The sequence below is a fragment of the Sminthopsis crassicaudata genome, chromosome 2, assembly GCF_048593235.1.
Source record: "Sminthopsis crassicaudata isolate SCR6 chromosome 2, ASM4859323v1, whole genome shotgun sequence".
Taxonomy (NCBI): domain Eukaryota; kingdom Metazoa; phylum Chordata; class Mammalia; order Dasyuromorphia; family Dasyuridae; genus Sminthopsis; species Sminthopsis crassicaudata.
The window spans coordinates 501,415,763-501,429,008 of NC_133618.1; the positions used below are offsets into that span (position 1 = coordinate 501,415,763).

At 36.4% G+C, this 13,246-nt stretch overlaps 1 protein-coding gene across 5 annotated transcripts in view; it reads left to right on the plus strand.

The window, feature by feature from the left end:
* The window catches only part of FUBP3 (far upstream element binding protein 3), a 76,593-nt gene extending 73,372 nt beyond the window's left edge, over positions 1-3,221 (plus strand). For all 5 annotated transcript variants that reach the window (XM_074293879.1, XM_074293880.1, XM_074293881.1 and 2 more), the window contains 2 exons: positions 438-565; positions 1,815-3,221. In XM_074293879.1, the coding sequence (XP_074149980.1) occupies positions 438-565; positions 1,815-1,823 (137 nt within the window). In that variant the 3' untranslated portion in view covers positions 1,824-3,221. The remainder of the gene's footprint in view (positions 1-437; positions 566-1,814) is intronic.
* Positions 3,222-13,246: the final 10,025 nt, after the last annotated feature.

Below are 13,246 nucleotides of genomic sequence, written 5' to 3' on the forward strand. Positions count from 1 at the left end.
GTTGAAGGTTGGTAAGGTTGAGTAAATTAAAGGATTTAGGACTTGAGTTTTCTATGAAGGGAAATGATACTTCTTTCCCTGTCATTGAGAATTTCCTAGGTGTGAAAAGGAAAGAGGGTTACTGAGGGGGGAAGCTGAAATGATGTTTTTATTAAGAATGGTTCTGTAGTGAGTCAGCAGTGGCAATAGTGGAATTTTTTGTTTAAGTGTTTGTAATTTGCACCTATCAGCAGACCAGCTATACTCAGATACTTATAACCATGAACCTCTTGAAAACTGAAATAATCAGGCAATGTAAGCTATATTTCCTGAAGTCTACCAACACTTTAGGAAGGGAAATATAGGTTTGAGCACTGTTTTACAGTTAATATGGCTTGACTTTGAATGTATTGGTAAAAGTGCCTTTGGATAATCTGTTTTCCTCTTCTGTCAATCAGGCCATGCCGCCAATGCAGCTTCTCAGGCAAGTTCCCCACCGGACTACACAATGGCCTGGGCGGAGTATTACAGACAGCAAGCTGCTTACTATGGGCAAACATTAGGGCAAGCTCAGGCCCACAGCCAGGTCTGTATTTCCCTGAACACAGCAGCATGTACCTCTGTCCTGTTCCATCCTCCCCCATCTAAGAATATTTTAGTGCCTGAATTGAACACTGGTATGCCATCCCATTGCAGCTCTTGACTTTAGCCAGCCACCGTCTCCATCGTTCCCTGTTGTTCCTCCATCCTTTAACATATATGTCTAATATTTGCATCTTTGTAAAAGTTGGACACAAGCAAAAAAGCAAATATTAGTTGGGATATTTAAAGTAGCTAGGTAGAAGTTCTATTAGCTATTCCTGTTTAGAACTCCTGCTTTCTTGCTTTTTCTATCCAATGAATCTTTGGGGCCAAGGATAGCTGGAGTTAATTTTATAACCTAGTGGTGCAACTCCTGTAAATTGCCATCAATTTGTCATTTGTATAAAATATAATCCAAAAAGCAAGTAGGCTTTCTAAGGCACCTTCACATGGGGAGTGTTGCCATTCTGAGCAAGTTGCCACTCTATGATGTGTTCTGATATAGGGGAGCAGGTTATTGAAATTGCTGTCACTTGACTTAGAAAGATGCCTAACAACGACGATTATCTAGCCTTGTCTTTTGTTTCAGCTCCATGAGGCACTTCCCATATTATGTAAAAAAGGGTGTGAAGTATTGGCTATTCCTTGGAAGGCAGGGATGAAGGATATAGAGCCAGATTTTCTCAGCCTTGTATATTCCCAGCCTAAAACTATGAACAAGAAATCGGCCTCCTAAAGTTTAACAATTAGCCATTTGATAGGTATTGAGGCCAAATTATTAAGCAACTAAAGGAAAAATATCCATAGGTTTTCTTGTTAGCAATGCAGACCTAATGTCCAATGACTTGAATAATGGTTAACCCTAGCAGGCTGCAAGGAGGACATCCTCAGAGCTGCCTTAGAGGACTCAGCAGGAATAGGTAGCTGAGCTTTCCAAAAGCTAACAGAATGGTCATAGACTAGGAAGTGCTATTCTCTCTCCCTATTCTATTTCTCCGTTTGGAAGAAAAAGTCTGTAACATCCCTCCTAAAAAAGGTTTTTTCTTACCATACCCTATAACATCAGTCTCATGGAGGGGGGGAGGAGATAGTTCTTTGTACATTGGCTCTGTTGTCTATTTGGATGCCTGATTACAGTGCCTGAGGGAGAAAAAGTATGACCTGTCACCCACCCTGGGGAGAACTGTTTCAGAAGTACATACTTTAAAAAATCTACCAAGAAATAACTTTTCTTTTTTTTTTCCCCTCTGCAGGAGCAGTAGAACAATGTCCTTATGGCAGTTTTTTTCCCCTTGAAATCATTGTGAAAGAAAACCTTTTTGTAACAGAGGTTTCTAGATTTGCAGCCTTTTGATGAAGATTTTTTGTTCGTTTTTGTGAAACACTAGTTGTAGAATAATCTATACTGAACTTTTCTAAGAATCAGGAAAAATTAGTAATATACTAAACTTCATGAAAATGCTGGTAATCTTTTGATTTTGTTTTTTTGGGGGGTATTTTTTGTTTTATTGTTACTTCCAAATTTGTAAACTTTGGGGTTCTTTTTGGAAGTGCCTGCAAATTCTAGGCACCAAAATGTACCCCAGAGTAGTGACATTTCAAACATGGGAATTTTTTGGGGGGGGGGTTGTTTTGTTTTTGTTTTTTTCTTGGCGTGTTTCTCTTTTTTCTTTTTGATCTTTTCTGTTGCAACAAAGTGGCTTGGAAGTCTTAGGTGTTATGTAACAAATCCTAAAAAAAATTTTTAAACAGTATTTAAATATTCTTAAATATGTAAATGCATTATTAAATGTTTTACTTCTAATTTCTTTTATTTTGGCTGTCTGATTTTATTGCATTTTTTTTAAAATACTACATTATGTATTGTAATTAATTATGTGAATTCTGTATTGAGACAGTTAACTGTCGGACAGGTTAGGGGAGGGGGGCATTTTGTAGGGTTTGTATAATTTCTAGAGTCTAAAGGGGTAATATAAAAACATGTAATTTTTTTTAGCAATACTTTTTTTCACATGTCCATTTTGGGTTGCATTTGTGTATCTAAGACCTCCAAGCTTATTTTAAAAAATTTTAAAAACTTTCCTCTAAACTCTCAGAAATATAAATACTGTTATTTTTAATATTAAAAATAAATCAGCTACTAGTAACTTTAACAAACACTGTGGAACATTAAAACCATATATAAGGTAGTAACTATTTTTTAATTCCAAGGTGTTTTTTGCTTTTTTTCATTTTTCTTTCAAATATTTTCATATCTAATATTTGTCAAATTACTTAGAAAAATAAATGATTCTAGTATTAACCACAGTATGCGCTAAATAATTTTGATTTAATAAAAAGGATAATATGATTTCTTATGTTTAGTGTTTTCTTGTACAGATAACTGTATTTTTAAAAGAAAAAACGGAACTGAAACTATTTTTTCTTGCATTTTTAATTGACCTGAGGGACATTCCGTTTTGAAATGTACTGAATTTACTGTTTGTTTTTTCTCTTTCCTTTTATTTCCCTATAATGCTTGAAATGTCTAACTATAAAAAATGCAATTAAATAATGTTGAGCATGGTGTTTAAAACAAAATGTTCTTTTTATTTGACTGACAGTTGCATTTTACACTCTATATAATAAAATTTCCACAAGGCTTCTTGTGGGTGAAGTGTTTTTAGTCTGTTTTATTTTGCATTTTCTTGGTACCTCCCCTTCCCGTTGCCACTCCAAATGGAAAAAAGGTCAGAAATGCTTGCCTGCTTTTAGACAACTGATTCACATTGCATTATCTCCAACTTAGTTGCTACACTACATAGACTTATATCTACTTCGTTAAACTAATTTCATTTTAATGGCTTTGTATAATTTGATGTTATTGACTTCAGAGCCTTAATTACAATCAACCCCTCTTACCTGTCACATCTAAGCATCTCTTGAAATGGCATGACACTGAGAAGTTAATAACTAGAGTTTCCTCATATGGAAAGACGCTGTCATTGTAAGTGGGTCTTGAAGATTAATTTATGGGAGTAATATCAAGGGGTTTTGATCCAATCCTCAGATGTATAAACACACTTTCCTGTAACTAAGTCAGCAAAGCCTATGTAGTCTGCTCCACATTTTCCACTAAGCGATCCATACATCATTATGATTGTGTATAATGTATCATTTTATATATAATCATGGGATTGTGTATAAAATTATAATCTGAATTTCTGTAGTTCTAGGCCTTGTGAGTGCTGCCGTTCTTGTTCTCAGAAGTGACGGATTTGGGCAATGTTTCCAGCTGGAGGTGGTGCTACACATATAACATACTGATCACTGCTTAGGGCTGGAAACAGGTCTCAAAGACTACTTTGATGGAATCTTCCTTGTGAATGATTCTATTCAAGTGATGAAATATATAATTGCAGCTAGAGGCCAAATGCCCTCTGAATCAAGAGAGTAGAACAGTATAGTGAAAGAATAAATACGTCTGCCTTTTATTTTTTTAACCACCTGCTTTTCTTCTTCCTATAATCAGCAGTGATGTAGAAGGCAGGTTTTTATACTTAATATTTGAGTATGCTGCCACCCTCTTTGTTTTTACATAGGAATCTTCTTGATCTACATTAGATGCTCCTTGATCAGCTCCTGAATAGAACTCTCCTATCATAATTATTTACAACTCCTCTGTTTTCTTTTCTGGGCCCCAGACTTTTCCTTCTCTCCCCCTCCCCGAAAAAAAAAAGGCATCTGTGGCCCAGATAGGTCAGAAAGGGGTGTAGAGAGAATCCCATCTGCAGCAATTTTGAGGCATATTGAAAGCCGGAAGAAAAAATGGGGATATGGCATCTTTAAATACACCTCTAGAGAATCGAGTTTGACGTTGAGAGATTGAATAGTAAAAGCCACTTGGAAAAAAAGAAGGGAGGGGGTGAACAAGAGGAGGGCATAAACGCTGATGATGGGAATGGGAATTGGGGAGAGGGCATTACAGAGAAGACTTCCTTCTAATTCATCTTCCAAGCTCTGTGCCAAAACAGCATTTGGCATGGTTCACAGGGAGCAATTGTGTGATAATGAACCCTAAGGTGTCCCTTAATTGAAGACTGAGTATTGCGGCTTGTGCCAAGAGTCATAAATGGCACAGGATTGTGGGAGGATGCATTTTCTTAAATGTATCTGTAAGTACAGATTAGCGCTTTTCCCCAGTGAAATGCCCATACTATAAATTATGGAAATATCTCCTTCTGATGCAACCTTTTATTGAGGGGGTGGGGTAGGGTGGGGTGGAGGGAGGAGGGGGAAAAGTTTGCAAGCATATGAAATTTGGCCTCTCATTAAGATGGCGCCCACAGAATATGGGTTTTTTCATCAGCAGTCTGGTGTCTTAGAAGGCTAAAGTGCTTGAAATGCACCAACTTCAGCGATTGTTTTCCATTAAGAAAGCTGCATGGTCATCACTAAGGACTTTGTGTCTGTGGGGGTGGGGGCTTCTCTGACCTGTGTTTGAAACTTGGTCCCCATTCTCAGAGGCTTCTGAGGATGAAGTTGCATTGGCAGTCCCAGAGACCCTCACAGACATTTGAGGCCACATGTTCCTGAGAAGTCCTTTCTACTCGCTTTCTACCTTACTCCTTGTCTTTCTTGGTCCCTGTCCGCACCCACAGGCTTCTCAGGTTATGGTATGCATTATTCTTCCTGCGGCTGTGGTCTGTACAACTTGTGAGCTATGTCCCCCATCTTTGTCCTTTCTTTTTGGAATGGGAAGGAAAATGGGGCTATAGATTACTAGCTGATGGGGTCAGACTCCATAATGGGAGCAGTGTCCACGGGGTTTTCTTGACAAAAATACTGCACTGGTTTGCCATTTACTTCTCCAGTGCATCGCCTTTTGTCAGAACTCTACTACGATCTGTCCAGCTAATCCTGGGGTAGCTCTGGGCAACTTGGTCTATTAAGACATTTCAGCACCAAAGGGTATTGACATCTGCCTCTTCCTGTTTGGGGCAGTACTTCTGTGCCATAGACCCACTCAATAATGCCCTGATATCTGCTGGGAAATTACAGACAGGCTAACACAGATGGTCCCAGTTAGATCTTACCAATTAATGGACAAGAAGACTACCTGAGATGGAAATCTGGGGAAAGAAGTGGGGCACAGGGGATATGCTGAGAAAGGGGGTGCTAGGCTGAATATTCTTATTTGGGTGGAGGAAATAAGATCTGAGCCTAAATTAAACTCGGCTCTTAGCATAGGCTTTCTGCCAGGTTTCAACACTATTCACAAACATTTGGCTTCTTGACCTCTGAGATTTTTAATTCTGGGCTTTTATGCCCAGAGGGAGGATATAGAGGAATCTTTGTTTTCCTCTGTATTTCTGCAGAGAATCACTGCTCAACCCTTTAGTAAGATGGTGGTGAGTCTGAGTTCTCTGAGGCTGTGTCTGAGGATAAGTTTGGGCAGGCCCTACCAGGGTTGCAAAGCTATAGGACTGGAGACAGACTGTGTAGCTGGCATCTCAGGGCTAGTGCGCTAGATTTGGAGTCGGGAACACCTAAGTTCCTATTCAGCCTCTGACACTAAGCCTCGAACTTGCTTATCAGCCTCAAGATTGTGAGGATCAAATGAGAGAATGATAAGAGTGTATGTGTTACTTTATGTATATAAGTATTAATATTGTTCCCATCTTTTCAAGATATTTAATTCCACCAGAAATGGTCCTGGTTACAGGATCTTATTCGTTTATGCTTAATAGCTTCCTGACTAACTGCAAGCAGGTATAAAATAGTTGCTTTTTGTATATAAGTATTAAAAAATAAACTTATTTCCCCAAAAATGCAGTAGCAGCAAACAAAGTGACAAGAAGGATAATGGGGGGGGGGTGGTGATGAGTTAAGCTAAAGGCTGAAGGCTCATCACCAAAGGTTTGGTCCCAATAAATCAAAAAGCTACTAAGATCTGAAAGTGTTTCATTATACTTCAGTAAAGGGAGTAACCATATTTATAGAATACCTCCACTGAAGTAAGTATTTAACAAGAGTTCCTCATTCCTTTTGCCCCCAACAGCTCTATGTCTTTATCCTCTCAAGAATTCCAAGTCAGCCATTTGGAAAGATCAGATGGAAGAACAACTCAGAGATCCAAATGGGAAAGGTGAAATAATATTGGTTTCTAGTACTTTATTCTTCTTTTTTTTAATAATAGCTTTTTGTTTTCAAATAGTTTTCACCATTCACCCTTGCAAAATCTTGTGTTCTAAATTTTTTTCCCTTCTCCCCACCCTAGATAGCAAGTAATCCAATATAAGTTAAACATGTGTGATTCTTCTAAATATACTTCCATAATATGCTGCACAAGAAAAATCAGATTAAAAAAAAAAAAAAGCAAGGAAATTAAAAAAAAAAAAAGATGAAAATACTATGTTGTAATCCACATTCAGTTCCCATAGTCCTCTTTCTGGATACAGATGGATCTCTCCATCATAGTCTATTGGAATTGGCCTGAATCACCTTAGTATCCATAACAGTTTATCATCATATATTGTTGTTGCTGTATACAATGTTCTCTTGATTCTGCCCACTTTACTTGGTATCAGTTCATGTAAATCTCTCCAGGCCTCTCTGAAATCATCCTGCTGCTCATTTCTTATAGAATAATAATATTCCATAACATTCATATACCATAATTTACCCAACCATTCTCCAATTGATGAGCATCCATTCAGTTTCCAATTCCTTGCCACCACAAAAAGGGCTGCTGCAAACATTTTGAGGTTCTTTTCCCTTTTTCATGATTTCTTTGGGATACAGATCAAGTAGAGACATTGTTGAATCAAAGGTGCAGTTTGATAGTCCATTTTGGCATAGTTCTAAATTACTTTCCAGAATGGTTGGATAAGTTCACAATTCCACCAACAATATATTAATGACCCAGTTTTCCCACATCTCCAACACTTATCATTATCTTTTCCTGTCATCTTAGACAATCTGAGGACAGGTGTGTAGTGGTACCTTGGAGTTGTCTTAATTTGCATTTCTCTAATCAATAGTGATTTAGAACATCTTTTCATGACTAAAAAATTGTCTCAGAGTTTTGTTCTTATAAAAATGTTCTTTTCAAATTACCTACTGCATGACAACCAAAATATAGAGTATGTCTTTGTGTGAGTGATAAGTAGAAGGGGTCTATTTTTTTTAAGCTTCAGTTTTTTCTTTTTAATTAAAGCTTTTTATTTTCAAAACATATGTTTGGATAATTTTTCAACATTGACCCTTGCAAAATCTTGTGTTCCAAATTTTCCCCTCCTTCCCCCCTTCCCCTAGATGGCAAATAATCCACTATATGTTAAACATGTTTAAAAATATATTAAATCCAATATATGTATACATATTTATACAATCATCTTGCTTCCACAAGAAAAATCAGATCAGAAAGGAAAAAAAATGAGAAAGAAAACAAAATGCAAGCAAACAGCAACAAAAAAGAGTGAAAATGCTATGTTATGATCCACATTCAGTCCCCACAATCTTCTCTCTGGTTGTTTTAGCTCTCTTCATCACAAGATTATTGGAACTGGCCTCAATCATCTCATTGTTGGAAAGAGCCATGTCCATCAGAATTTACCATTATATAATCTTGTTGCCATGTATAATTATCTCCTGGTTCTGCTCATTTCACTTAGCATCAGTTCATGTAAGTCTCTCCAGGCCTGTCTGAAATCATCCTGTTGATCACTTTTTATAGAATAATAATATCCCATAACATTCATATGCTGTAACTTATTCAGTGATTCCCCAATTGATGAGCATCCATTCAGTTTCCAGTTTCTTGCCACTATAAAAAGGACTGCCATGAACATTTTTGCACAATGTGGGTTCAGAAGGGATCTATCTTGCATAAATGCTATGCCATTTCATTATCATCTTTTTTATTAAGGAAATCCTTTTCTATCCTGAAAAGTGACCCTTTAAAAAAATTTTTTTTCTTGTTTCTTTTGTCTCTAACCCAGTGATTATCGTTTCCCCTCTTACTGCTCCACCTTCCATGATCTTAGTTGGTCAAATTCCCATTAGCTCAGGAGAACTGCAGGAATCTGTATATGGCCTATCACTGGACCACAGTGCAACAGTGCATAATGGGGCCTGGAAGGTAATAGTATAATTGTACTTTGACCTGACCTACATCTGTGATGTTAAGTTTAGATGTTATTTTAGAAAATACTGTGATGTAATTTTAGAAAATACACTGCTTTGAAGAAAAGTGGGACAATAGGTAGGGAAGGGGCAAGAGAAAACCCATGTTAAGAGCAATAGACAGTCAGAAGACCTGGATTGTAGTGTTGGCTCTATCATTAATCTATTCTGTGACCTTGATAAAGATTCTTTACCTCTGTCTCCACCTATTACCTTATTCACCTCTGTGGACGTCACTCATTTTCCTCACCTATAAAATCAGGTCTGTGCTAGATGGCCACCAAGATCCCTATCTAATTTAATGTTCAGAGTCGGTGTTCTATGATCCTTCCATCTCTTAACATTCCATAGTTTATTTTATATTCTGTGATATAGCTGAGGGGTATGATTCTTTGGCTCTTTCTTGGATGGAGGTCTGTTTTCTGTACTTCAAGAAGTTTGGATTGAGCTTCCTTAGTAATGGGTTCAATTCACTCTTCCATGTGGGAATTTCATGCCAGAGGAAATTTTTCCATTTGCTGCTCTATAGACATCCATTTGGTATCATGTTTCTCTCTCCCGTGGGTCAGTGGTTTCTAACTCAGATAGAAATGATCCTTGGATTCAGTCAATATTGACTTAGAAAATTAGAAGTTAACATTATCTATACTGTACTATATTTTTGTTTATTAAACATTTCCCAGATATATTTTAATATGGTTTGGACTTCATAGTGGTGTTTGATATCTCTACTCTGGATAAAATCAAACTTTAAATTATTCAAGTTCAGTTGAAATGCTTGGGAGTTTATTTGTGGACTTTTGAGGGGCAGAAAAGCTAATGAATTTACGTTATTAAGGAGTAGCGTAAAACAAGTCTGCATTTTCCTAGATTGCACAATTGAATGCCTCAACCAACCACCTAGCAAATTGTAAATTTGATGAGATGATAGAATGGTGAACATGAGATTGTTGTCACTCAACTTTTAAAGTAGTCATTCAACAATTTATTAAGCACCAAATATGTGCTTAAAAAGAAAGAAAAACAAAGCAGCCTAAGCTCTTAAGGCTCTGCCACTCTAATAGGGAAATCTATATACATGCAAACTATATAAAAATAAAATGTATGTATAAGATAAATGGGAGATAATCAATAAAAGAAAGTACGTACTGGCTTTAAGGACTGAAAGCTGGAAATTTAAGGAAATCAGAAAAACCATGCTTAAGGAGACAATTGACATAGGGGGTGGGATGGAAGGAAGACCTAAACTTGGCATCAGAAGTGTTTTTGAATTCCAACTCAACATTTAGTACTATATAATGTCATTTTAATTCTGAGCCTCAGTTTCCTTATCTGTAAAATAGCACTAAAAATAAGTAACTTTTTTAATGCTACTTTGAGGTGTAAAAACATTCATCACAATCTTAACGTAGTGAATATTTCAGATTTATTGAGAGTTTCTTTTGTAATTATATTAGGACAACAAAATGTGAGCATTTTTTAAAAATTTAGTATTTTTCCCTAATCACAAATTAAAACAAATTTTAACATTCAATTTTAAAACTCTGAGTTCCAGATTCTCTCCCTTTTACTCTCCCTACATCTTCACCCTTCCTCATTAAGAATGCAAACAATTTGATATAGGTTAAACATGTGTAGTCATGCAAAACATTTCCATAATATCGATGTAAAAGAAAACATAACCAAAACCCTCCAAAAAATCTATTCTTTCTTTGGATATGGATACCATTTTTTATCATAACTCCTTCAGAGTTGTCTTATAACTATTTATTGCTGAGAAAAATATATCATAGTACATTTCTTTGCATCATGATCTACTATTTTCCTTAGTGATAAGCAGTGTAACAAAGCAGATATGATTGCTGAGCTTGGAGTCAGAAGGAAGACCTGCGTTCAGATTTCACCCAGGAAACTATAAGACCAGACTTCTTCTATGTCCAAAGGGCTATCAGACTGTGTACACCCAGTGTCTCTTCTGGGTCTGTGTCCCAAAGAGATCGTAAAAAAGGGAAAGGGACCTACATGTGCAAAAATGTTTTTGGCAGCCCTTTTTGTAGTGGCCAGAAACTGGAAACTGAGTGGAAGCCCATCAATTGGAGAATGGCTGAATACATTGTGGTTTATGAATATTATGGAATATTATTGTTCTGTAAGAAATGTTCAACAGGATGATTTCAGAAAGGCTGGAGAAACTTACATGAACTAATGTTCATATGAGTAGAAATGAGCATATTGTACTCAGCAACAACAAGATTATACAATGATCGATTCTGATGGACATGGCTCTTTTTAACAGTTAGGGTGATTCAAATCAATTCCAACTGATTTGGGAGGGAGAGTGACATCCACATCCAGAGAGAGAATTATGAAGATTAAATATGGACTGAAGCATACTATTTTCACCTTTTTGTTGGTTTTTTTCTTTTTTGTACTTTTTCCATTTTGTCCTGATTTTTCTTTCACAATGTGATTAATATGGAAATAGATTTAAAATGATTGTACATGTATAATTTATATCAGATTACTTGCTGTCTTAGGGAGAGAGGGGAGATAAGGCCCAAAACAAGAAATCTGGTGAGGAAGTCCTTTCAATGGTGCAAGTAAATACTGGCAACCTGTCTGATCACAGATTTAGAATTGAAAGACACTTTTGATGTCTTGACAGTAAAGGCCCTATGTAGCCCAGAGAATTTAAGAATCACATAGGAAACAAATAATAGAGTCAGAGTTTGAACTCATATTCTTGGACTCCAAATCTGGTAGAGGGAAATGGCTCTCAAAGAGACTATCACACCATATAACAACCTGATTCCCACATTCACTTCCTAATTCCACAAAGCATCCTTATCTAGACAGTGTAAATACTTTTTCAACTAATGGGTTAGTTGAGAGTTATAGGTTACAAGGTTCAGGAGAGCACAAGCCATTTGTTTAGTGCCCAATTCCAACAGAGGCTCATGGGTACCCTAACTCATGGGAAAAAGGAAGATAACATTTGTTTAATATCTTTACTGATTCTGAAAAGTTGACTCCATCCTTATAAAAGCTCTGTGAGGCTTAGATAATGTAATCATCATTAGACAATGCATAGATTAAGAAATTGAGACTCAGAGAAATTAAATGACTACCCAAGATCCCTCAACATTCCAGTCTCATACCTAACTCCTAGAATTGGAAGGCTCTTTAGAAGTCAGGTATCCCATCTTTTTTTTTTCTTTTTAATTATTATTTTTTTTTTACCAGTGAAATAATTTATTGTGTCTGACTACAGATTGAAGCATACTTTTTTTTTAACCATAGTCCTCATTTACCAGATATATGCATGGGCAATTTTACAGCATTGACAATTGCTAAACCTTTTGTTCCAATTTTTCCCCTCCTCCCCCCCCAGATGGCAGGTTAACCAATGACATGTTCAATATGTTAAAGTATAAATTAAATACAATATATGTATACATGTCCAAACAGTTATTTTTTTGCTGTACAAAAAGAATCGGACTTTGAAATAGTATACAATTAGCCTGTGAAGGAAATCCAAAATGCAGGCGGGCAAAAATAGAGGGATTGGGAGTTCTATGTAGTGGATATCCCATCTTTTTAACAATGAGGTGATTCAAGGCAATTCCAATAGACTTGTGATGGAAAGTGCCATCCACACCCAAAGAGAGAATTATGGAGATGGAATGTGCATCAAAGCACAGTATTTTCACCTGTTTTTGTTGTTGTTGTTTGCTTGTCTTTTTCTTTCTTTTTTTGTTTTTCCCCTTTTGATCTGTTTGCTGCACAAACATGTTGAATTTGTTGTCCAGCATGATGAAGATAGAAATATGTTTAGAAGAATTGTACATGTTTAACCTATAGTGGATTGTTTCCTGTCTTGGGGATGGAGGGGAGGGAGAAAGAGGGGAAAAAATTTGAACACAAGGTTTTGCAAAGGTAAATGTTGAAAACTATCTTTGCATGAATTTGGAAAAATAAAATACTATTTAAAAAAAAAGTCTAGTTCGAATGTTTAGCCAAGTTGGAAATATCAGATAAGAATGTGAAATATTCTTATATGGATCTCAAATATTCAAAGTAAATTACTCTACTCTAGCTAAGTCCACTAAAGTTAATTGTTACTTATAGGGCTGGCAGTCTTTCCCGATTCTAAAACCATATTTTCTTTTTCTCCAAGAGAAGCCATAGGGAGACCAATTTTTGAATGTTGAACCTTTTGTATCTTTGTCCATTCAAGACATTCTAAAAGTGATAATTTTAAAAGAATGATAATAAATTAGAGCATGCACCAAGGGGCACAATAAAGGGTCTAGAAATCACATTTTATGAAAAATGATTTAAGAAACTGGGGGAAAGAAAGTTTGCAAGAGAAGGGAGAATGAGCAGACACATACTTGTTGATTTCAAATATCTGACCATGTCACTTGTCTCAGGAAACTCTAGTGCCTTCTTAATACTTGTAGAATAAAAGATAAAGTCTTTCGTTGGGCTTTGAAAAGTCCTTCACCTACCTTTTCAG